General features: G+C 41.9%; 1 protein-coding gene across 1 annotated transcript; it reads left to right on the top strand.

The window, feature by feature from the left end:
* Positions 1-23,499, top strand: LOC102100490 (MARVEL domain-containing protein 3-like). Its single transcript, XM_014255582.2, has 4 exons — positions 1-68; positions 1,182-1,337; positions 4,723-4,883; positions 18,316-23,499. Exons 2-4 carry the CDS (start codon positions 1,222-1,224, stop codon positions 19,014-19,016), a joined length of 978 nt encoding a protein of 325 aa, XP_014111057.2. The 5' UTR covers positions 1-68; positions 1,182-1,221; the 3' UTR covers positions 19,017-23,499.
* The last annotated feature ends 2,859 nt before the right edge of the window (positions 23,500-26,358 follow it).

The raw sequence follows: 26,358 nt of genomic DNA, 5'->3' as shown, positions 1-26,358 counted from the left end.
GGCCGGGGGGGCGGTGCCGGCGGCGCCGGGAGCTGCTGCGGGCGGGACGGAGCTCGGCGCTCCCTCAGGTGAGGGCCGGGGGCCGCGGGCCTTGGCCCGGGGAGCTGGCGGTGGGTGGAAGCGAAGGTGCCGGGCGGGAAGGGCCCGGTGTGCCCCGGCTGTCCCGGGGCAGCGCCCACGCCAGGCTCACCCCCGGGGATCTCGGGTGGCTGTGGTGGCGCAGCGGCGGAACCAGGAACCTTTCCCTGCGGAATGGCTCCTGCCCCTCAGGGGAAGGCGCTGTCTCTTTCCCTTTGAGACGTAAACAAAAATTAATGTATTCCTTTATGTTATATTTTTATATGTTTTTATTTAGTTAGTTTATAAGACCAAAAGGAGATGGACGAAGGTTATCAGGCCTTGATCAGTCCAAATTAAAGCGACTGCAGGCACTTCTGCAGGAATGTTGAAGGGCCGTGATGAAGGCGAATGAGTCTAAAGATTGCTCAGGTGTTTGAAGTCTCTGTTTCCCTGTTTTACAGGTCTGGCCTTAATTATATCGCACTTGAAAAGATAAAGACACTTTCAGCAAATAACAGCCTGGTAGTACTTAATACAGAATTATCAGGGTGTAGCTTCTTGCCAGCTTTCTTTCAGCCCAGCACAACTTTGCCTGTACCTAAAGTTTATGCAAGTCGTAGGTGACGTTTGGTACTGGCTCTGTTGACACCCACGGGTGCCCTCCTGTTAGAAACTCCCAGGACAAAGGTCACAGCCTGCTCTTCCAAGACTTCTCTGTGCCAGTGGCAGCTGTGTGCACACTCATGCAGTGCACTGGCACTTGCTGGGCTTAATGCTTTACCTGAGACACAACATTGCAGAAGACAAGATTCAGTTCTTGGTGGTAACGATCCCTTGTCCTGGCAGCAAAGGCAGGAGAATCAGAGCAGACCTAGTAAATAAGCTAAGTGCAATAAATGTCAAGTATAGAAACATTGCATTACCTTGATAAAAAGGAAAAGGTAAAGAAAAACTTCCAGCTTTAATGAAGTTACCTTGTAGTTTAAAGGAGTTTACTTCTTTCACTTCTTAAAGAGGTCTGTACTAATTTTGAATCAACGTGGAATGGAAGTGAATGCTGGTCAATGAATAACTTTTTAGGTGGAGCAATAAAATGAACTGGTTTTGTTTCTCTGGCTCAGGAAGTTATTTTAGAAGGAGAGGATACATCTGAGAAACAAGATGTCTCATGCCGGGAGTCGATACCAAGATAAGCAATACAGGCACCAAGAGAACCATAGATCTGATAGATACAAGGAAGACAGAAGAGCAAGAAAACCATACCCGTACAATGCAAGGTACGTCTTTATCTCCTCAGAGAAACAGATCACAGCAGGTCTATAATGTCTGCCTTCTCTCTGCTTTTAAATAGGCTTAATTTACTAGAGTAAACAAAGCTTTTACTCAGCCTTGAAAGCATGAGCATACTGCATTTGGAACAGGGAGCTATTTTGCACTTAGAAATTTAACCTTTTTTCTTTGTTTTGAGCTTGAGACAGGACAGAAAGATAGCCTGTGTAACACAGGCAGAGATGTGAATTTCCTGGGATGGTCTGAATCAGGTTGGGTGACAAGTAGGTGAAGTGTGGCCATGAGTCTTAGTACAGCTCCTGAAGACACTGGTTAGCAGGTGACGTCAAGCTGTGGCTTGCCAAATATGCACTGCTTGAATATGAATGTTACTTTACTGAGACCAGCACAGGGACTTAGTGAGCTCTCAGGTTGCTCTAGTTCAGCTGTGAACATGTTCCTGTTAATCTGAAATAAAATTAGTTTCAGTAGTCACTGTCAATAGATGAGTGATTGTTGAAGTGTCTATGGCTGTTGGCAGCACTTGAGAGTGGGTCAGCCCCTATCACCACAATGAGCAGATCAGCTAATGGGTTTGCAGTGCCAAATAAACTCTTAGGATATTACACTTCTTCCAACCTGGCCAGGCTGCAGCAAGCTAGATGTGAGCTTAGGCTGTTTTCCTTTTAGGTCATGCCAGTGCATAGCTGCACTGTAGGAGAGAGGTCTGTAGATCTAAGCACCACTGGCAAATTTGCCATGGCAGCAGAGTGTTCATCTCTGCCATTTAGTCTCTGAGGACATGATTGTAGGGGAATTTAAGAATCAAGGCAAACAGAGAGAAAAGATGAATATAGTGAAGATTATTGAAAAGCTGAAATACTGAAGTACTCCCTGATAATATGCATTTTAGCCAGGAAAACAGGATGACAATAGAAGGAGCAGAGAAGAGCACTTTGTGGACTGCAAGGAATACTTATGACTAAGTATAAAACACTTGGATAGCAGTAAAACTATTGCATCGTGAAAATAGCTAACAAATTTTTCTTCTGTCTCTCTTAAATTATAAAAAATTGAAGAGAAATGGGAAAAAAGACCATAAGAATCATACTCAGAGGCTGAATGCCTGTCCTTAGCAAAAGCAGAGATTGGCAGGCAATACAGTTAAATTATCTCAAACATATTAGAAGTGAGAGCAGCTAACACCAGTAACACATTAATAACACAATGAAGAGAAAAAGAAAAAAACAAAAGGATTGGAGGTTTGATATGGGCTTTTTTTTTTTTTCCTTGCATGTATAGCATAATATAACCAATGTGTGAAAGGCTAGCTATAAATTAAACCACCACTTTTTAATAAAGCACTGCTCTGGATTTCTGGGTTTTGCTGTTAGTTTTATATGTTTGGACTAGTAGATCGAAAATTGATGGATGGACCGTAAAGGTTCACAGACATCCCTGTATCCACCAGGGATTAGAGGAAGGGAAGCTGCAGTTGCAAATCTGTTACAGCCATGAAGATAATTCTTAGAGTCAAGTCAAGCATCTGGGGGCCATCAGACCCCACTAAAACTAATTTAAAAACTTTCCTGTCAGTTGTATTGAAGGCGTTTGGCTTAACCTAACAGCATTTCCTCTGCTTGGTTCTCATAGAGTTCTCATGGGTTTTAGTGAAAATTTTGGCTGATTGATCAGAAGACCACCAGATCCTGTAATGAAAAACATGGGAAGAGTTTCATGGAAGCTTCACTTTGGGTGCCTAATACTTTCATCCCCGATGAACTAGACATTCTAGCCAGAGTATTTCTCTTTCCAAATGCATTTCTGTCTGAAACTCCTACAGCAACCTTCCTCCCACTGCTGAGGAGAATTACCTAGAATGGTAAAATCCTCAAGGAAAACAGCAGCAAAGGTGGCCAGAACAGCCAACAGTGAGACAAAAAGGCATCTAAAAAAAGTTCTTTTTTTTTTTTTCCCCTAAATATACTCTGTTGCTGAATGTTCGGGGGGGTTTGGTTTGATTTTTTTGTCTTGTTTTGTTTTCTGGCAAGTAACAGGAAACAATAGAGAGAAGCAGCTGCATCAGAAGTACCAAAGGGATTGCTTTCAAGTTACTGGAAGTCTTATAAATCACACAGCTTATTTAATTTATGTGACACAGCTGCACAGGATGCTTTGGTAGTTGCACAAGACACAGGACAGAGGTCAGAAAAATCAGAAATGTTTCAGCCAAATAGAGCTGTTGGCAGCTAAGCACGGAGATGTTAGCATTGGTCTTGTTATTGAATGTCTTAATTAAAATGTAAAAACTACAAAGAACATGATTTAATGTGGATGAACGAGATAATACTGAGTCTGGAATTGGATGAAGATAAACCTTAGTGAAATGCAGTGATACTAGAAAACAAAACTACAGTTGAAAATGCTGATCTATGGATAAGAAATTGAAGATAAAAAAAGAATACAAAGAAGACTTTTAAAAATAATAATGCTGAATGAGACTTAAAATACCCTTTAATAACAAACCCATCCAGCTGTACCTTGAAAAAGGCAAGCTCCTACTCTTCTTCAAATGAGGGAGAAAATTTCAATTAGACCAAACACAAAAAAAATTTGCAGCCAATGTTTCTTTTAACTTGAGTGTTAGCTTAGTTTAAAGGGAAAATTTATTTATTTTTAAATAAAATAACCTAAATCTCACAAACTTTAAAAATCACTAGGCTTCAGATATGGAACAGATATGGATATCATTGCAGAAATACAATGGACCATTGTATCAATGAAGAGACTAATTAAGACAGGAGAAACTGATTTTTTTGGGGAGGAGGGTTGATTTTAGATTCTTCTTAAAATATCCCCAAGGACTAAAAAAATTGAATAGGCCATTTTCCCCCTCATTTAAAATCTTTATCTGTTTATTTTAATAGCTTTTATTCTTTTAAAAGGTATCTTTGTAAGAGACACTAGTTGGAAGTACAAACTTGACAAAACACCCATGTAATGGTTGTGCTACTTTGCACATTTATTATGCAAAAATCCTCCTCATTTCTATTATCTGGCCTGCTAGGGACTAGCTACACTGTTTAGTTTTCATGAAAAAGCTGTTTTTTCTTCTACCTTCTGCCAGTAAGCTAAACAGTTCATCCAGCCTACCCAGTGAGTAGAGTATGTTCCAAAATAAGGACCATTGAATGCAAATATCCTTGTGAACATGGATTTATGCAAGTTTTCAGGATATTTGCTTTCAAAACAGACAAGGAAAAAAGGTCAGATGCCTGTGAAGCAAGCTAGTTGTTTCCACTAAGAGGAGCATCTGACAATTTATCATACTCTAATGTTCAGGAGAGACTATGACCTAATTAATAACCATCAGCCATTTGCTCTCCATTGCAGAGACATCCAAGGTGGCCAGCACCCAAGGACTTCTACTGTTTGCTCAGACCCTTACTCTAAAACCTCAGGAGCAGCACAAGAATATTTTGGCCCACCACTTGAGTTTTATCCTCCCAAGGAGAGCTTCTCAATGAAGTGTTCAAAGGTATGCACAACAAGAGGTATGTGAGACTCTCATTGCCTGGCATCCACCCCTCTCCTTCCAAGGACTACTCTTGGTTTTGGTTTCTGTGTTTAGGAACACAACCAAGTAAAGCTAGAGGAATATTAAAACAAAAGAAAACAAATGGAAAAAACCATTACCTGAAAATAAAAGGCCCGCAAGGACTGAGCGAGTTAATGAATGGCATAACTGAGGTTATTCCATTTTAGACATCTAAAGACAATATTTATTTAGATATTTAGATACTTGAAAATACATCTCTGAAATATGCATCCAGACCACCAGAGTGGGTCATGTGTGTAATCAGCCAGTCTGTGCAACAAGAGTTAACCCTTGGGATTTAGGAATAAAAAAGACATTTGCATCTGTGAGCAATTTAGAGATGGCTGTTGAAGGTTTGATGCTAATTTATTTCCAAATCAGTCTTCTCACACTTTTTCTCAATTCTGGACTTACTCCAGTTATCACTCATACGTCTTTATGAAGCATCATTGCGGGAGATGAAGTTTTTTTTCTAGACGTGAATCCAACAACACAGTTTTGGAGAAATAACTTGGGTTTTTCTTAGGTAGAAAGCAACAGCAACAAGGACAGAAACGAGCCTTATTGTGGGAGGAAATCAGCCTTAGTAAACTCATTTCTGTAAACTGAAAAAAAGAAGTCTTTAAAATATTCATTACCCCTTGAAAGTTTTCCCTCTTCCAGGGCAATGATCACCTTGTCTGTAGGAAAGCTCCACTGCAGTCTGAGCTGAACTTGCAGCTAGGTGCAAAGTCTTTGGCTGATATCTATAAATAGACTTTCAGTGTCCTCCAGTAGACAGAAAAGTGATTAGCTGTTGGAAGTAAATTAAACCACATAATGTTAGATTATTTCTTCAGTCCATGTAAGAAAGTTAAGTGGCACAATCAATTTGCTCTTAATACTTCTGTGTGTGAATATGTGAACAATTTTAAGAGTGAGATGAACTATTTTGTCTTACAAATATATTCTGTGAATTAGTATGCAGTTTGTTTTTCATATTCAGTTGTAACTGCAACCATTAAGAAAGGTTTAATGACATAGAGGCATACTGATACTTTATCCATGATAAAATTGCATCATCAGTTTCTTCTTCAACCATACTGAATTATTTTAACTTGTCTGAAAAGCTGCAGAAAAGTCCACGCACTGTTTTATCAGAGCTTTAGAAAAATGAAGTGGCAAGTTTGTTTTAGTTTTCAGTTTCACTGGTTGTTTAGACCTATGGATAGCTTAATGTGAATTTCTGGTTGGTTTTATTTTTTTTCCCTGCATTTGCTTTTCATTATTTTAATGCATTGAACATCATCAAGATTTTTTTTAAATGTCCTAGTTTTGGATGCATCAGTTGACAATGATGATTTTACTCCCACCCCTCCCCCAGGTATTGCTCAGTGTTTTCCAAAAATGTAATGGCTGAGCTTGCAGTGGAGGAGGGAACAGAGATCATGCAGAAAAGAAACCCTTTTATTAGCAACTTTATTTCAAATAATGAAAATATATTGAAGGTTGATGAGATTAAGAGAATCTTACTCCCCTGTTTAATTTTTGAAAGTGCCAAGATTTAGCAGACTTCACTAGAATTGTTTTGCAGAATTCTGTATTCCCTTCAGTTATGGTAGATGCTGTAAATGAACTACATGAATTGTTTACTAAGAAATCTGTACATGGGAGCTGCAACACTTTAGAGCATGAAAAGTTTCTGTAAATACTTCTTAACCATCTCTTTATTTTGCCAATGATTTATCAGCACTCTGGTGAAATTCTCCCTTCCCAGTCACCATAATTTTAAAATAAACTACACTCAAACAAGGCTGGGAAATCAAGTGATGATTTCCATCTCTTCCAAAGCAACAACTGAAACGTGAACCTTAGTTTCTGACGGTCCATTGAGTAGTTGAGTTTTGGGATTTTTTTCCTTGTGCCTGGAACACCTAGATTATGTTCTTTATGCATTTTGAGCAGTTAGCAAACTAGAGAGGAATTCTATACAACCAGAGCTCTGAAAAGTATTTGCTTCACCAAATAGTGCCTCCTTCATCCATGTTTTTTACCACCTATATCCCAAAAAACTAGAGGAATTTGAGAAATAAGCAGCTGGTTTTTTTAGAGGTCCTAACCTTAGGACACTTTAGGACCTCATTCTCCTGTCTCTTATTCCCCCCTTCCCTCCCTATTCACTGCCCCCATTTTCTACCCCCTAAAACCACATTAGGACAATTATCCCAGCCCAAATATAATGGAAGAAACAACTGATACTGACCCTTTTTGCTGGTAGGAATATTTGATACCATCTAAGAAACTTCAAAACATTCTGCTCTTTTTTAATCTATTCATCTTCAAAACAGAAGGGGAAAAAAAGACTGCTAAAACATTATATGAGGGATACCTATTCAAAGCCATTCAAGTGGGATCACATGGATAACAGTGCTGGATTATATGAAGCACTTCATCACTCTTCCTCCCAAACAATGGACTAAAGTACAAACTTAGAAGTACCATCAAAGTTTGGACTAGTAGAGAGTAAGCTGTCTTCTGGAATCTACTCCAGACTTTGGATTGGTGCAATTTCTGAATTGGAAGACTGCACACACATCTGTTGTGTTTAATACCTCTTTACAGACCTATGAAATTTGTTTAATTCTCTGCTGAATCTGCTTTTTTTAAAGTGTTTGACCTTCACATTACCTTAAGATAAAGAGTTCCAGAGTTTCACATGAAGTACTACTGTTTCGTTCCTTAAAATGTTTTAAATAAGGTGTTTCTGATTCTGATGGTATTCTAAATATGTAGTGATAATCTCATACATTCAGCTTCTCCATGAGATTTATGGTTTTAGAGTGAAAACCAACTTCCTTTTTTCCCTGTGCCCTTATTGCTTCTTCACAGATTGAACAATAGCCAGTTTTGGTCAGTTTTCCAGTCGTATACCTTATCCAGATCCAGCACACTTTTTTGAGATAGGCTGACCAGAAATGCAGTAAAAATTCCAGATAAATTCCTGAAAGAATCAGACATCTGCCTAAAGGCTCTGGTTCTGTAATCCTATTCTGATGCTTCCTACCTTTTTGTGGTGTTTGACTATCAATATCAGAACACTGAGCTGATGTCTTCAAAGAAAGCTACCTAAAATGGAAATGCTTTGCTTAGAGCCCTTCTGTGTGCTCTGTTGACAGGGGAATTGGTGTTTGTGGGTATTTCTGTACAACTATTAAGTGAAGGTTGCTTATTAAACACTGATTTCTCATTCAAGAGCTTGAACTCTACCAATTTTACTGTTGGCAAGCATGAAGAAATTATTTATTATTATTATTACTATTATTAATAATAATGATAATAGTAATAATAATAATATAGCAGACTTCACCATCTCACTTTTCAATCTTTTCAATTCATTAGTCTGTGCATCTACCATAGTATTTTGGTATGTAGTTTTGAACTGAGCCTGTTTGCAACCTCCACTTACAGCTCTTTAGGCTATATTGCAGAGCAGACCAAGGGAGCACAAATTATATTTTCTTTGGATAAAACTAAATGAGAGGGTGAGCTGTAACTACTAGCAGGCATTCTGCCCTTTGGACCAAACTAGAGCCAAAATGAGCCTAATGAGCCAAAACTTCTCTCTGCCCAGAAAATGCCTGTCCTGTAGCCCTTGTGTTTTCAGCTCCACCTGTTTGACTCTGCAGCTAGATCCCCTCCCACTGCACTGCCATCATGGACATACTGGTGACAGGCAACACAAACCAGAGATTACTCCCTTAACTCCACTTGCCTGAAACCTGGCTGTTTCCTTTTTATTATCCTTTGACCACTGGTAACCAGTGAGAGGATTGTTTATCTCACAGGAGCTTGTGTCATTTAAGAGCACTACCTTTCTTCATAAATCTACTGATTCTTTTAAGTGACTTCCCTATAACAAACTCTTGACTATTCCCTGCTATGCTGTCTTTATGTCTAGTTTCTCTGTGTTGGGTTATTTTCCATAGGAAAGCCACACTTGTGGGCCTGCAGATTACAGGTCAAAAGGCAGTAGAAACAAGTCTGCCACCTTCTGTTTCTACAGTAGTGAAGGAGATTCAGGGAACAGCTTATAGACTGGTGTCAAACTGCCTAGATGCACTATAAAATTTATGGGAATTTGAAATAAACTGTTTGTGATAAAGATAAACCTTCCATTAACTAAGGAACTGCTGATTGCAATAGTCATTTCTTACCACTAACACACAATATATTACACATGCCATTTAAAGCAGCACATGCTGAAAACAACAAGAGCTTTTTGACCTGGGGATTTCTTAGAGCTGAAATTCAGAAGGAAGCATTCAATTTGCTTTTCAGAGTGCAGGCAAAATTTCTGCAGTTCTCTCTTCTGTGTAGAAAACCTAAATTAGTAATCATTTTGCCTTTCAAATAACCCCCCCTAGATTTTTTAAAAATATAACCAGATTCAGTGCTTTTGTTTAGCAGACAGAATGAAAAAGGCTGGCTGCCATCCTTCACCTCAGTGAGAGGAAAATCTGAGTTGAACTCAAGAGTGAATTGCTTATCGTAAATTGGTCTCAGCTATTTGGGGACTTGACCTTAAAACCTTTTAATTTTCCTTTTATTAGTATATTGGTGTGAAAGAGGTGGAGCAATGCAATTCTTGGATAATGCCTCCTGTAGTTTTGCTTAAACAGCGAAGGTAAACCAAGTTTCTCCCATTTTTGGTCAGTACGTAATTCAGAAAATTACCTGTGCTTTTTGCCTTCTATAGAATTGTACTTGATGGTCATGATTCCTGATCAAATAATTTTATTTTTTTTTTAAATTTTTCAACCCATTTGGCATTTAAGGGAGACAACACTGAAAAGATTACAAAACAGTTTGTGGGGGAGCAAGTATAATTGAATCCCTGTTCTTTGCTGCTATGAATACAGCTTTGCGCCTTGAATAGTGTCAGATTTCTTAAGCATATTGTAGACACTTCCAAACAATCATGCCTTTAGCCTACATTCTAACATCCACAATTGTTAAAACCTTCAGACCAATTTCCTCTCAGAAAAAGACAGCATTATGGTTTGTAACAACATGAAAAGTCTCCAATTTCAAGCATAGCCAGGAGGAAATATCAAACTGAATTTATTTGGAGGAGGAAATAGAATTAAGGAGTAACAGTGATTTTCTCCAAGATACATTCATGCACTAACAAGCCAGCATTAATTCAAATGTAAAATATCTATAAGCTTTTGTTTTTTACAAAACACAGTCATTTTTTTTCCCCCTATAGCTATGCATGCTGAGAAGTACTTACAGGCTAGGAAAAAATACTGAGATGAAAAGTTAGCCAAGACACAGGGTTCACACTAAGAGACTCGCTTTGAGTTATGCCATTGTTCTCAGCTATAATACTGCTGTTGTTTCTTTGCTGTGTTATGTTGTGATACTGTTCCTCTAGGAGTCAGACACTGGAACAGGAGGGGAAGAATATTTTGCAGAGCACTCTTATCCTTCTCAGTGCTGCAGAGATGCTGGGGGAGAATAGTGTCTGCAAGAGGCATTGGACTAGAGTAAAAAAAATCTCCTGTAGCTTCAGGTATGCACATTCAAAAACACTGAAGGATCATTATATGTGCTTAGTGCAGGTAACTGTGCATGTGAAAAGAAGCGTTTGACAAATACATTCAGCAGTGCATTGCATCTTTTTGGCAGTGCAGGACACCTACATTCCTGTGGGGGCACACAACAGGATTAGAAACTGTTGTGTTCTGTAGTCACCATCTTCACATTTTGCCCCCGCAGTGTGCCGTGCTTAGTTCCTTTAAATTGTGCCCAAAGCTGCTGTACACTGTGCCTGTGGCACTTAATTTCTGTGTATTTCTGCCTAGGAAGGGAGCATTAGGGTCCCTTATAGTCTCATTGTAATTAGGCGGCTTCCCCTTCTATCTGTTACAAAGTATATTTTAAATACAGTGTGACTAACAGACTGAAATTGCCATCAAAGTTTTTAATCTTGTAACTGTGAAGACAGACAATATTAATAGTGGGAATTGGATGGAGCTGTGCAGATTAAAATAATCCCAGTTATTCAAAATGCTTAATTAAAGTAGCAGAGTAACAAGATACAGCAGGAGAGCTGTAGGTAACCCTCCTTCCTGTTCTGATGCTAAAAGTACTTCATTTGGAGCTCAGTCCTCGTTGCTGTAAAAATATAAACAGCCTTGAGCAGTTGGCTCTATAAAAACACGCAGGGGAGCTACACTACTTGGAGATGCCAAATCCTACCTTTAGCAAACTGTTGCCTTGCCAACACACGGGACTTCACTCTGCCCACGTTTTCAAATGAAATTATTTTCATCCACCTTTTGGCATTGTGCTAACATGCACATGATTGTTTTTAGAGAAGGGAGAACTGCAACAGAGAAGACTCAGTAAAGTTGGCAGGGGAATATACTGGCTAATAGCAAAGTTGCTATTAGCTGTTAGGTGTGTGTTAGACTCCAGTCCAGGCAAAACGTACTTAGGTTTGCTTGCTGCCATTACAAGAGTTACACCATCTTTCCTGTAAGAGAACCAGGTTTGTCTTCCCCACATCTGACCCAAATTATGGGAACAAAGGGAAACTCTTCTCTTTAAAAAGTGGCTTTCAAAGCCAATTGATACGGCAAACAGACTCTCTATTGAATGTAGCTCTATTTCTTGAGCAGGTGATCCTAGCTTTCTTAAAGGAGAAAAGTCCACCCAGACAGGAATGTTGCTCATCAAGTGTGACAACCCACAATTGGTAAAGTGAATGAGAAGCTCAGGTTCACAGGTGCCTCCAACCTGACCCACCTTCAGCCAGACTATGATTACTTAAAGAGCAATAACACCCTAATCTTTGTACTTTCTAAAGGTGGCCCAGTTTCAGTTCAAAGAGAGGGAGTGGCCATGGAAAGTTGGCATACGGAACAAGAGTGTTTCATTGTTTTCTCAACTCTTTTTAAAAAAACTCCTGCAAGCTGGTTTCAATACCAAGACACTTGTTTGCTACTTGAAAGACCTATTGGTACATCAAGAAAAAAATGTATAAAAAAGGCCATTTCCTGAAATATAGAATGCAAGGTGACCACACAGAGACCTACCAGTGCTACAAATAGAATACAGCCTTTTACAGTTGTTATATTTAAGCAGTACTCTCAAATACTATTGTTTAATGCAAGATCTTTTGCTTCCCACCCTCTCCAAAATTAGGAAAGATGACTCATGCTCAATTAGCAGGAGAGAAATCAAGAACATTCTAGAAGTGATGCTTTAAAGAACTATTACGTACAAGTAAACCATTGCTGTTGTTCCCAGGCAAGGGCTGGGTCTTACTGAAACTGTCTTACAGTGGTGGGAAAATATGGGGATAGAGGATGATGCAGTAATTCTACAAGTTAAGTCCACCCTTTCCTGTGAAAATTGGACAGCACTGTTTAGAGGATGGGAGGGTATTCAGCAGAATGAATAGAGTAGGTGGGATAGTTGTTCTTTAAGGGAAGAGGATACACAAAATAAACCCAGGATAATACATTTGGATCTGAGCACTCTGTGAATGCAAGATTTCTCTGAGTCATTAAAACCAAGGCTGGTCATCCTTTGAGATTTCCTAACAGAGTGATTATCTTGACTAAAGAGAGACAACTTGTTAAAAGGTAATAATAAAGTTTTTTTCTAGAGCACATAAATAATTTAATTTTCCCAGTTTTAAACTATTTTCTCAGTGATTTCCAGTAAGACAGATATCTCAAACGAGCATAAGTGTGCTGGGCACATCCATGCAATTTAAATGCAGTTGGCTCTGAGTATGTGCATCCCTTGGGTCCTCTGAAAAGCCAAGATTTTGTTGGTGTTACATTGCTTAATTCTTGTGTTTTAGGGTTGGGTTGTTTTTTTTCTGCCTTTGATTTTAGCATGACTAAGTGAAAGCTAAATCCCACCACTGGCTGAAGAACACAGAGACCTGCAAAAATAATAGTGGTGTGGGGGCTTGGGGGGCATTTCTTTGTTTATTACAAAGCTGTGTATTGCCCTTATTCTGCTTTAGTGAAGCTGGTTGAATTCTTGTTACTGTAAGTTTCAGTAAGATCTTGCTTTCTACATAAAGGGAATAATACTGTTAGAAAGGTATTAAAATATCTTTGCATCCAGATTTTGTATTTTTGATCTCTTGCAACTGCTGTCTTCATATTTTTTATCCTTGTTCAGTTCTCCTCCTCTGCTTTGGTTTCTTCCCATTTCTGTCACATTCTGTCCCCTTCCAAAAGCAGAGTCAAACCCTGCTTTACTCTGACGTTTTCTCCCCTTCTCCTTATCTTTTTCCTCCTGCCACTGACTCAGTTTAGCAGAGAGGTGACCAAAGCTGCATTGAGCTGTGCCTTTAGTCTCTGGGGAATGCCAAACCTGCACTGGCAAGAGAAGTTCTCCTTTTGAGACCCTTTTCAGAACTGACTGCTGCTTTTGTAAACCACTATATATAGTCAAAATACTCGTCTGCTCCTTTTTGGGGGGTAAAAAAATAAATAAAAAGAAAGATTACTTCTGAAAAGCAGAAAGCTACCCAAACTTTCTAGTTTGGTACAAACTAGAAAGGGGTAAAAGAAGAACCAAATGACAACTTGCAGTGAAAAAGGTTTGGAGAGTGATGTTTCATGTGTGTTGTAACTTCTAACTCCTCTCTTCCCTTCTCCTGGAGCGACCCGTAATGGGATGTGACATGGGCACCACTGACCTGTGTGTCACCAGCCCTGACACTGGGGTCCAGGTGTCCAAGAGTGGCAGCCACACACCCCCAAGGGCTGCCCCTGGGTCCTCCTGGTCCCAGTGGTGTGTGGTCTGCAAAGGAAGCAGAGGGAGAAGGCAAGCCAAAATGGAGAATGGTAGACATAGAATATTCTGGAAGTACACTGTGATGTTTACCGAAGAGGAGGGAATGATACAAAAAGAGGCAGGAGAAAGAGTCCATGTGCATTCAACAGAGGAAGGTGGTGACTCCCATCCCAGATACAGTGGAGGGGGACACTTTGAAGGCCTTTTCCATTAGTATGGCCCTCATGGGATCAGGGGAGTTCAACAGAAAGAGCCTGTCTGTCCTGCAAATTCACTTATGGCAGCTGCAGAAACAAAGGAACAAACAAGAATTAAACCTTTTATGTACACATGTATACACACACCGTGACCCCCCCACACCTGAACATCAGAGTTGTTCTGCTGTCCAGTGCCTGGATGGAAATTCCTCTTTACGGCTTCTGATGCGAGACTTGAGTGTGCAGCTGAGTTACTGGGTGCCACACATTCAGCCACAATGTGGTTTTATGAGGCAGAGCATGCAGATTTAACAGCTCACCTCATCTGAGAAGGGGAGTTTCTTGTCCTTCTCTGGTCCTGGCTGTTACTGCCCCTGCTAAACTCATGCCAACATAACTGCTCATCAGATACGCTGTGAGCCACCTGCTAAATTACAGAACAAAACCAGCAGCACAAAAGAAAAGAGTTAGATAGTTCCCTGCTGTTTCAATTTATTTTAACAATTTTTAGAAGGGCCTAATGTGGAGGTAAGGGAGATAAGTAGTGACTGCCCAGACAGGGGTGGGAGCTGTTGAAGTCAGCTGCCTGTGGGTCTGTACCCTTAACCAACCCACCTGTCAGCTCTTCTGGATGGTCAAGCCCTCCATTTGACAGAAGATAAAACCATTTTTCAGTGTGTTGATACCATGGAAATAGCCCAGCAAGGAAAATAAAAGGAAAGAAAAAGTGAATAGTAGATAAATAGTATAAATTGGCTATATTTTTGGTTACAGCAAAAAGCATACTCACAGTAAAAGACAACTGCATTCAAGCAAAATTAACAAGTATAATACATTGAAGTTACTATCCACTGCAGATTTAGATTTTATGGAACAAATGAAACAATTCTCTGGAAAGCTCTGGCAACACCATTGCAGCCATTCTCCTCACCTTCAGTGCTGAAAAGCAGTGCAGGAAAGAAGCATGGGAAAGGAAATAGCAATCCAGGAGCCCTGACAGGAATCCTGTAACTTGTTCAGTAAGGAGAGGGTTAGTTCCTAAAGCCAGCTGTTGACTGTGTTGATTTTAATACAAATACAAATGTGCTAATTATAACACAAATGAGTAAATTCTAGGTAAATCCAAAGACGTTGAACCTGAGAAAGGAAAATAATAACTAAACCAATAGAATTTAGAGCTGTTCAGACCTCTGGTCATTTTGCACTTAAATCTTGCAATGCATTCATTGTTGCATGGGATTAGGGAATTACTGTAGAGATAAGCAACTTCCCCATAGGAAGACCTTTTGGTTTCGGCAGGTATAACTCCAAGATGACGTGGCTAACTGGCCTGTGAAAGCAGAAGTGGCAGTGCAGACTCGGAAGCGTAGCTTGTAACTCAATCCGTTCCACCAGCAGCACACTGCTTGACACAGGTCACCGCTGGGATGTGTGTGACCATACCTTGGCAGAGTAAAGATTCAAAACTTAACTGTCCTTTTATTCCTTACTTCTCAAATCTGCCTCTATCCTGTTTATACTAGTAGGATTTGGTATCAGCTTGTATCTATCACAGATTAAGGCTGCACGAGGCTTTTGGGGTTCCTGGGTTGGAACATACTGGCTTAATATTTCCATCAAAGCCCTGATGATTATACAAGGTCTCAGGCATTTCCACTAATTGTCTGCTATGTTCATAAACCCAGCTGGCTGTCATCATAGATCTGTAATTCATTCTATGTACTGCTTACCATTTTAGAATTGTCTTTAATACAGGAGGCTTTGTTCTTGTGCTTTGTTTTAAAAAACCAAGTTAATCCAAATGATACAAGTGACTGGTAGAGTAGCTGCTGCTGAATCTCTCTCCACTGTTTAGTCACTCTAATCAATTCTACAGCAGGCATGTGTTACAACTGTGCAGGTACATACAAAACCTGTCCAACCTGAATGCCCTGTCTAAGGAAATTTTTCAGGCATGCCTTTAAAGCATCTACTGCTGCGGTTAAAAATACAGTAAACCTGCACTAATCACATTTGTCATCCCATTATCAGTCAGCTCAGCAAAGTTAAGGGGTGGCATACAAAATGTGTGTGAATGTGTAGGAAGTTTTGGAGCAGCATCATTGAGGGCTGGGGTCAGTTATAAATGTGGGGAGGTTAGCAGCAGGCAGTGATTACTTTGAGAACAGAAAATTGCCTTTTCCAGAGCTCAGCAAGGTGATGTAGAGGAAAAGTTGATGCTCAGCAGGTCAGAGGGCCTCAGTACACATAGATGTAGAGGAAATTCTGAAGTCAGCAACTGACTGATCCTGAATTCCCAGCTACCAAGTAGCCAAACATACTTAAAATTTATGTTTCCCTTAATCAAATGGTCTTTCCTCCATGTAGACTTGTAAGAACTGTTTCCTGCTGGAACATCTATGAAATCAATAGTCAGCCTTTAAAAAGGGAAGTGCCCTTCTGCAGCCAAAACTGTCACACTAAGGGCCCTGAGGATCTAAGTTGACTCCCTGTATTTGGAAGGCATAATGTACAACTCAACTGAGCAGACAAAAAAAACCCAAACACTGGATTGAGTTCCAATTAATATTCTGCACAGCTACTACTCTTTCAAAATACTATGAACAGTCCTAGTAAAGTGATGACTCTTTACCTATTAAAAATCATGAGTCTTTTGGCTGCATTGTTTGAATTTGGTACAAGGAGTTCCAAATCCTAACTCCAGGGCCAAAAGTTAAATTTCTCTTTATGTTTAACTCCACAAATACCTCCTTTGAAATATTTGAAGCCTCCTGAAGAGATTTGGTAACCAGCATGGTTATTGCCATGCTTCACAGAAATGGTTGTGCAGAAGGGTCAAAGAAAAGGCATGCTGTCACACAAAAATCAGCATCACCTCTAAAGAATACATGCACAGAACTGCTCACTTGGTTCCTCTTGAAAAAGGGGAACAATTCTGTCTGCTTTAGCACTTATCTTCCTGTGAAGAGCAAGTGGCAGCAGGAAAGGACTCATTACCTTAGCCTTCCGTGAAGGGAGTAAGAAGGGGCAGAATGGGAATATCTGATAATAATCCTGCATTGTGGCTGTCACTGGCTTTCTTTGGTTAGAAGCATCTGGCAACAAAAGAGAGGAATTTGTTTGATTCCCTTGTGTTCCTGCTTCAGCCCTTCCATTTCAAGCCCATACAGCCTTGACAACAACTGAGCCATTGCTCAAGAGGGAAATGCCATGTGGATCAGCGCTAGCAGCATGAAGAAAGTCTGTGTGCAAACTACAGATCCTGCCCCACTTTAAAGATAAATATAGGACCACTGTGTCGAGCATCTTACATTCTTGGCTGTCAGACAGCAATGGAATAATGAGATTTACAATTCTGTAATTAACTTCAGAACTTTGGAGCAACACGCCTGACACGCTAAGGGTTTTTATTTCCCCAACAGGCAACCCTAGCTGTGCTACACTTCAACATCCATCATGTTTACTAATCTTAGTCTGACCCCTAGTGAGCTGTCACAGAATAATCAGATTTATCAAACATGAGGCAGCTTCCTGTGAAGCAGCTACCACAAAAATAGGTAATTTCTTCCCTTTTTGGTTCTGGGTTTTGTTTGTATTTTTTCCCCCTTAAAAATACCTGGTTACTATTAACATAAGAAAAAATGAAGAGTCAACTCAGAAGTTGTAAGGCTTTCTTCTGAAGGTCAGGGTGTAAAAGAGCACACATACCTAGTATCAAATTCACTTAATTTATTTCTGAATATAAGGTGGGTTTTGCATCCTTCCCCTCCTTTTTTGTTTTTGGGGTTTTTTTGTGCAGTCAGAAACTACTTCTTAAGAGTTTGAGGGATTTTTGTCTCTGAAGGAGTTAAAGTGCATCTGGTTAGACAGTAAGTTTAAATTAACAAATACCTTCACAGAAAAAGAAAGGTGTAAGTTAAAGCAGTTTTTGAAGGACCTAAATAGCTTGCACAATTTTTCAAGCCGTTAGAAGCTTCTAGGTTTTCATCAGCTTCAACCTCAGCATTTTGTTCAAACTGGATATTTCTTGCTCAGTGTGTTTATGCCAAGTAGTTACAGGCCAAAATATAATCACTGTGCGCTTGCCTTGGCAGTAACACAAGCACTGTAAAATTTTTATGGATTTTTTTTCACTGCAGGAAGATCCATCTATCAAGCACACTGACAAATTAAAAAAAGTAATTTGCCCAACCTCCAAAATGTACCCACAAGAGTTCAGGCTTCTCTTTTTTTTTTTTTCCCCAAGTGTTTTTCTGTAGCTGTAGCCAAGAGGAATCTCTCAGTATTAGTACTCTCTGTCTATGGTTTTGGTGCATTTCTGTCCCCCACAGTTTGCACAAGATGTCGTTTTGACACCCATTCCCATCTTTCTGCTCCTTCCAGGCATTTTGAAGTTTGTGGAAATCACGGTTAACCTCCTGGTGCTGATTTGCGTGGGCGCTTCCCAAGCCTCCATTGCAGGCTTCACGTCCCTTGGAGGCTTGGGATCCTTTAACCTGAATTCGGCCTACAGCCCCTTCGAGGGCACGGAGCTGCGGGAGGTGAGGGAGCTGGACATGCAGTTCACCCAGATGAGAGCCCCTTGTGTGTATGGCGGAGTGGCCTTCAGCTTAACAGCGGCCACGCTCACCCTCGTCTTCCTCGTCGTGGGGGCAAAACCCATCCAGCAGCTCCGGACAGGGCTGCTGGTAGGCGAATGTGCCTTCAGCCTGCTGGCTGGCCTGGCGTACCTGGTGACCGTGGGGCTCTACCTGCACTTTGTCAGGCAGGTGAACGCCACCGAGGTGTGCAGGAGGCGCGAGCGGCTCTACGCCCGCCGTGGCTACACCTCCATGAACTGTGCCGTCCAGGGTGGCGACGCGGCCGTCGGCCTCTTTGGGGTCATCGCTTCCTGCCTGTACTTCGCCAGCTTTGTGGTCTGCATCCTTGCCATCCGCACCGTCCGGGCCTTCCAGAGCCACACGGCCAAGGCTCATCACAGCCCCGAGGGCAGCGTTAGAGACAGAAGTGTCAGAAAACACCACGCCGTGCACAGGACCTCTGAAAGCTGCCACAGCGTCCAGGCTCTCGCCACGTTAGTGTGAAAGCAGCTCTGGGACTGTGCCAGAGAACTGAGGCTTCAGCAAAGGATGGACGCTCGCAAACAGGCAGCCAGCCCACAGTATATTTTCCTACAGGGTGCTGAAGCGTGTGTTGAATCACCGATTATAACCACGCTGCTACAACATGACGTAATAAAGTCGACATTGAGTGACTGTTTTAACGAGGATTTTTGCACCGGTCTCTCAAGCTGGACCCCTGCATTTAAAATGCATTTGATTGTAATGTTTCCATCCTGCACAGAGCAAATCCAAACAGCAGTGGGCTTCTAACAGGTTACAGCTGCGTTGCTGCCGAACTTGTGCTAACAACCACTTTATTTCCACACCCATGACACAGGGAATTGAATACACAGCTAGGATGGGCAGCTTTCAACAGATCCCGTGCCTGTTGTGCGTCCTGTTCCTTCATCCTACAGTGCTTACAAAGCAAAGGACACCCGAGTGCTTCTCTGAATCGTGTCTGAAGTTACACTTGTGACCTTTTTTGCCTGGGCTAGTGAAGCGTTTTATCTTTTGAGTCACGGGGGTTGACACATGCCGATCATGTGCTCCCTGAGGAATGCCGCTGGGGGGAACTAGCTACAGTGTCAAAGGCAGCATTCAGGGTCCTCACCCAGTTTCCTACAACATTTTCCCATCTCACTGAGCACAGGTCAGAACCGGGGGGACATCACACTGGTCAGGTATCAGCTTAGTAAAGATACCATTTGTTCCCTGTAAGCACCTAAACAAGGTTTGGCTTGCTGACTCCACAGCCAGTGGTGGGCAGAGCCTGAATCAGGAATGTGCTGCCTGCCCCGGAATGCTGTAACAATGACAGAAAGAACATGTATCCTTCCAATATCTAAACAGGCAAAGCATGAGTGAACAGCAGTAATTGTATGCCCCAGGGTTGAGAAAATAAATTTAAGAGAACATCTTTCGAGAGTCCTTTGTCTGAGGCAGATGAAATAGATCACTGGTCTTCAAAGATGAGGGAGTGAGAAAAAGAAAAGGCTATTCTTGAAGAGCATAAGATCTGTCAGCTTGAGAGGAGAGAAAGCTCTGGCCATTTTCTTTCTTTTCAGTTTTGTCTGGCTCAGAGTCATTGCCCAGATGAGGCTTTTTTGAACTATAGTACAGCTTATGTACTGCATATTTCATACATACACATATGTACATACATACACACAGAGATCTCAAAGGATTGTGTTTGAGGCCAAACAAGAAAACATTATGGTTCTGATTAGAAGGGATTACATGAGCCTTCACAGTAAGTATCATTTATATAATTCCTTATATATCTCTTTAACACTTTGAACACCAGCAAGCTTCATAGCATTGTTATGCTTATGGAGAGACAGGAATAGAGTTTTTTCAAATTTGCTATGACTCACAGTCATCATAGAGCCAGGAAATTAGGACTTTGATTTCTAGCTCTTTGCCAAAGCTCAGACCTTCTCTGGTATGCTGTAATCAGCTGCAAAGTCTGTTCCAGGGATGTCTGGCATGCAGCTAAAGCCGCAGCTGACCATTTGTTGGGCATCTCTGCCTGCACTCCTGTTCTGTGCTACTTCTACACCTTGCATAGTTTGAAAGCAGGCTTAGGTACACAATGACACAGTCTTATTAACTTACACAAACAGCAAAAAGCAGCAGCTTGAAAGGACAAATTCAAAATATTAGAAAATGTTGAATGTAATAATGCATAAATTTAAATTGGTCCTTAAATACATGCACAATATGAATTTTGATCTTGGGGCTTATTACTCTGTCCCATTCATTTTTGGATGCTTGCCTGCCATCACTGTGTAAAAGCAACAGTCTTCTTGGGAGCATGGATTTTTTTTTTTTTTTTTTTTTGCTTGTCTCTTTTTGCCTTGTGTCTGTGGTAAAGGCCTCATTTGCTGCAAGGTAATTCAGTCTTTAGAAAATGGTGCACAGAGCTCCACTGTGGACTGTTGCTTTAGTGTTCCTCCTTTGGACACCTGGATCCCTCAAAATCCATCCATTTTGGGTCCCTTTCCTGTTAGCTGGAGCAATTTTATGTGTTTTACGTGGAGAGTCAAAAAGTAGGTGCTGAATACAGGTCAGTCCCAGTCACATTCTCTCAGCTCCTCACCCAGTGGCTTCCCTGCACTCATCATCCCCACATATTTCTAACTTATACAGCCTCAAGTTTATTCCTTATAACAAAATTAATTCTACTCTATTTTAATTTAAAATGGTTCCCTCCTTGTCCTGTCACTACAGGCTCTAGTAAAAAGTCTCTCTCCACATTTATGAGCCCTCTTTTATACATTGAAAAACAAAAGGGTCTTCCCAGAGCCTTTTGTTCAGGCTCAACAACCCCAGCTCTCAGTATGTTTTCATAGCCAGGCTTCTGACCATTGTCCTGACCCTCCTATGGACTCACCCCAACAGGTCCATGTCCCTTCTGTGCTGGGGGCCCTGGAGCTGGATGCAGCATTCTGGGTGGGGTCTCACCAGAGCAGAGGGGGAGAATCCCCCCTCCCTTCACCCTCCTGGCCGTGCTACTTTTGATGCAGCCCAGGATATGATTTGCTTTCTGGGCTGCAAGAACACACTTCCAGTTGAAATAAATTTTTTTAGGCACCATTTTTTATCCCCCCATCATTCTCCACAGGGCTGCTCTTGATCCCTTCACCACCCAGTCTGTACTGATACTGATGACTGTCCCAACCCACATGCAGGACCTTGCACTTGGCCTTGTTTGAACTTCATGAGGTTCATATTGGCCCACTCCTTAGGCCTGGAGACCCTGACAGGTGGCTGTGGATGGCATCCCTTCCCTCAAGCATTCCAGCTGTCATTTTGGTGTCAATCAACAAACATGCCAAGGTCCTGCAAGCAGAGGGACCCCAAAGAAAGCCACAGCCCAGTGACTGACAGTCTCTTGCAAGTTTTGTGCCTTGAATTTGTTTCCTTCCCTGACACCATGAAGAAAGATTAGGGAGTAAATTGTGAAAAAGTAATGAACAGTGTTGTTTTCCCCACTCGCTTCACAGAGGGGAGGGGAAAATCCCAGAAATACTTCTCACAGGACTAAGTCAGGAAAAGAAGAAGCTTTCCTACCTGTTGGGGTGAAGGACAAGCCAAATACTATCAGAACAAGCCAAACCACCCCTGCTTTCCAGCTGTAACAACACCATGCTTGATGTCCTCTAGAAGACATGGAAGTCTTGACTGTGTGAGCTGGGAAAGTGTAATACAAGAGCAGAGATTTCCTAGCAGGCACGTGTGACTAACGCTGCAACAGGCTATCGTCCCCAGCTGCCATTGGCAGGTGGTCCTTTTTCCAGGGCAGATTAGCCTTCCCCTTTTCTGCTGGAGGTGGCTGTGCCTGACCATTACCTCTGCGCAGTGACTGCCAGTTAGTACGGGGCAATAATCCACATTTGGACCAGTAAGCAAAGGCAGGGCAAATGGCTTCTGTCAGCCTTACCATTTCTTTCAGCCTTTCTCTGCTGCTTGCCCTGTGCATACATGTGTGTGCATTGCCTGTGTGCAGCCTTCAAGGTCAGCATTGAAAACAAGCTCAGCTGTTTCTCTCACACAGTCCCTGACAGCCTAATTCACCTGAAGCCAAAGGACTGCATCCAGACATCACCCTCAGTCCCTCTTTGGTAGGGGGATCCTCAGGGTGTATCCAGCTTGCCCTCTGTGACCACCACAGCTCCTCACCTGCTGTGAAGGAAACAGGGATAGCAAAGACCAACCTGCCCTTCTCCAAGAGGCTGTCCTGAGGGCAAACAGCACATCATCTCTCAACCTCAAAGCCTTAGGTACAGCAAGAAGCCTTCTGGCACACCAAGCCTTTTCTGAACCTTCACAAAGAAGATTAAAATGGCCACCATCCCTGGAGATGTGAGGAAATGGATGCAGGTTGCAGGGTGAACTGGAGCTGCCTGGCAGGAGAAAAGAAAGCCCCACTGCACATGACAGGTCACTAGTAAAAGGAGCTGGGCTGAGTAGCTCATTCATCTCAGTTACCTGTGAGACTCCTGGCCAGCCCCTTTGGATTTAAGCCATCAATTTGCACCAGTCTGCTTCACTGTGTGAGCAAACAGCTTTAGTCAGTCAGAGAGAAAAGCCTCCAGCTGAGCCCCCCAGCATTAGCTACCCACAAAGGGATCCTCTCCCCACAGAAGATTCTCAGAGAAAAACAACCTGTCTTTGAAAAAAACGTCTCCATACCCTTATCTTGAGGAGGAAACAAAGGGCATAAGATATTTAGGCTGAGAAAGATAGAAGAAAAGAAAGTAGAGTGGAAGAAGGAGGGAAGGGAATCCTCCCCCCTGATCCTGCATCCCAACACTGAGTAAACTGCCATGAAAATTTCCTCATGCTGGGGTAGGCACCTTTGAGCACCCATTTTTCCTAGATATTTTTTCTTTTTATTCAAACAAATTGATAAAATAGTTCAATCTGGGGTAAATCTTGTCCAAAAGAGAGCAGATCAACATCCAAGGACACAGGTCTCTTGTTTCAATATAAAAGGCAAAATTAGAGGGATGGAGGACAAAGAGGAGAGAGGATGTTTACTCTTCCAAATAAGCTTAACATAACTTTTAACATTTCCCAAATAATTCATCTGTCTGGAACTGAAATCTGGTGCTTCTGGAAGATCTGTGTGTAGGGCATTGCCATCCTGCTGCAGAGCAGCTGTAAGGGGGAAGGACCTTTGTACCCATCCACAGAAAGGAAATTTTCAGGTAAGCAGAAACAAGAAGCTCTCCTATTTTGTTAATGACAAAAGAAAATTAGAAGAAAACATTCCCAGACTATAACACATTTTATCCCAATTTAAGCTTTCTCCGTGAGTCCTCCAGAGAAGAGTTTGAGTGTATCCAATGTGCAGTAACAACTAGGGACACAAACCAGTTGTGCAACAGCAGAAACTGAATTCAAGGCTTAGTGTTAAGAAAAGTCAGGATCTCAGTTTACATAGGAAACTGCTTTAAATTGATGAGAATACATACAGGGATTAGAGCACTAAAGAACAGTTTGAATGGAATTTTCCTTTCATAATCCATGTATTTTACTCCCAACTTGCCTTCATTAAAGTTACTGTTCTGGTAGTTTTCCACCACAACTTACAATCACCATGGAGTTAAGCAAAGCTACAGATACACATCAGACCTTCAGTAACTCAGATCCCTCAATCACGTTTGCCGAACTTGGACTCTCCTTTTCTTTTTCAAGACTCAGGTAAGTTACTGAAGGGCACCATGAGTGCATTGTTTATGACAGCTGTGACATTCATCATTACTCTTCTCCTTCAAATCATCCATCTCCCAGAAACGGTGGCGCTCTGTGTATTGCAGCAGCTTAATGCCAGCACAGCATAAAAACTGTCACAGATGCTTAGCATCACCCATCATAAATAAAACATGAGACCCCTCGCAAGGTCCACCAGTTGTCAAGGCATTTGATGTAATTGGTTTGAGCGTGTGACAGTGCAAAACGGGCAAGTCACAGGATGCCCTTCATTACTACAAATGGTCTATTGATTTCCAGGGATGCCTTTTGCACATAGACCTGCACCTGCTACTGGGCTCCCCAAAACTCTCAGGCCATGCTGAAGGGCTCAAGTCTGGGAAATGCCTGCATGTATCTTACAGGTAATTAGTTTTTCAGAAGGATGTAGAAAGGCTCATGAGACAGATGCACACAGGTGCAAACAGGGTGCTTCAGAGTGCAAAAATAATTCCCCAACAAGATGGCCATATCACAGAGTTATTAAGGTTGGAAAAGACTTCTAAGATCATCAAGTCCAGCTGTTAACCCAGCACTGCTGTGTTAATCTCTAAACCATGTCCTCAACATGCCCACAACACTTCCAGGGATAGTGATGCCACCAGTTCCCTGGGCAGCCTGTTTCAGTGCCTGTACACCCTTACAGTGAAGAAATTTTTCTAAACCTGCCTTGATCCAACCTGAGGCCATTACCTCTCATTTTGTTACTTAGGAGGAGAGGCCGATCCCCACCTAGCTACACCCTCCTTTTATGCAGTTGTAAAGAGAGATAACATCTCCCAAGCCTCCTTTTCTCCTAAACAACCAAAACAAAGCAACTCTCAACTGCTCCCCATCAGACTTGTGCTCCAGACCTTCACCTGCTCCACTGCCCTTCTCTGGACATGCTTCAGCACTTGTGCAACTTGAAGGGAATTCAGATTTTTAGACTCTTGTGAATGAGCTCTGACAGTGATGATTTGGCAGTTTATTGGTCCAAATAAGAAAGACATGCTGGGATCAAGATCTCATTGCACATAGTTTCCCAAGACTACGTGAGATCTTGCTAAGACCCTGTTTTACCTGGCAGCACTGCAGGTGCTCTCCTGAGCAGTAGCAGGTGTGGCTTCCCTGGCTCCTTCAGCCCTTGTCCGGACTCAAACACTTCGAACACGCAGGAGGCTTCTGAGAACCCTCAGTCTGTGCAAAGCAGACTCCCACTACGTCAGTGTTGTTGCCTTCCTGCCTCATCTGAAGAAAGGCTTTCCCGGGCCTCTGGTGCTCCTGCGTGGCTCGCACGATGGGGCGGGAGACAAGGGTGCGGGATGCAGCCGGTGCACCTGGCAGCAGCCAAGGAGGAAGATGCAGCAATGCTGCTCCTGTCCCGAAGTAACACGAGGGGGAGCCCTTGCAGCTCTCAATCAATACGGACAGCAGGACTACGCCTTTCCTCACCCCAAATAGAAACGCTCAGTTCCTCATCAGAAAAAAAACAGGAGGCCTGAAAGCTATCTCTGATCAGTCTTCACAAGGACATTGTTCCTGGTTCAAACAAGTGCAAGCCACAGACCCCCTGGGAGTGGGGAAGGTCACTTGCTATGGATCCCTCTTCCTACACATCCCCATTTCTGATCGTGCAGGACATCTAGGGACATCTTTTCCCATGTTCTTATCTCCAAAGCATTCAAAAAATGCCAGGGAATGGCTCTGCTGATACCTGAGCTGATTCTGAACAGCAAAACAACAAATTCTGAAAATTCATGGTCAAATTTTGCCCAACAGAAATGAGAGAACAGAAAAATCTCTTTACCCCTTGTTAAATGAAACTACCATAGGTGCCTTGCTAGGCTTGCTTTCAAGGAGATTTGCTGTTTTCAGGAGGATACCTTTGGCCACTTTAAAAAGACACAGCAATTTTTGCTCTTCCTTGCCACCCTATTTTAAATACATTTGAGCAGAGTACTTCACTATATATTCTATGCACTATTCCGTGCTCTATATGTCACTATATATATATGTTCTGTAATTGCAGGACCAAGTATTGACTGCAAGTGCACCTACTGCAAGATTTTTTTCCCACAAAATG

The sequence above is a fragment of the Pseudopodoces humilis genome, chromosome 1, assembly GCF_049639895.1.
Source record: "Pseudopodoces humilis isolate 2021_Gansu_Grassland_sample_001 chromosome 1, ASM4963989v1, whole genome shotgun sequence".
Taxonomy (NCBI): Eukaryota; Metazoa; Chordata; class Aves; order Passeriformes; family Paridae; genus Pseudopodoces; species Pseudopodoces humilis.
The sequence above is the reverse complement of the archived record's forward strand: the minus strand, read 5'-3'. Positions and strand labels throughout refer to the sequence as shown.

What these genes read in the sequence shown, in the direction of transcription:
- LOC102100490 (XM_014255582.2), top strand. Translation starts at nt 1,222, where the DNA reads ATGTCTCATGCCGGGAGTCGATACCAAGATAAGCAATACAGGCACCAA. An exon ending in CCATACCCGTACAATGCAAG is followed by an intron (nt 1,338 to 4,722) that starts GTACGTCTTTAT and finishes TCTCCATTGCAG; the next exon opens with AGACATCCAAGGTGGCCAGC. An exon ending in AAAGGTATGCACAACAAGAG is followed by an intron (nt 4,884 to 18,315) that starts GTATGTGAGACT and finishes TGCTCCTTCCAG; the next exon opens with GCATTTTGAAGTTTGTGGAA.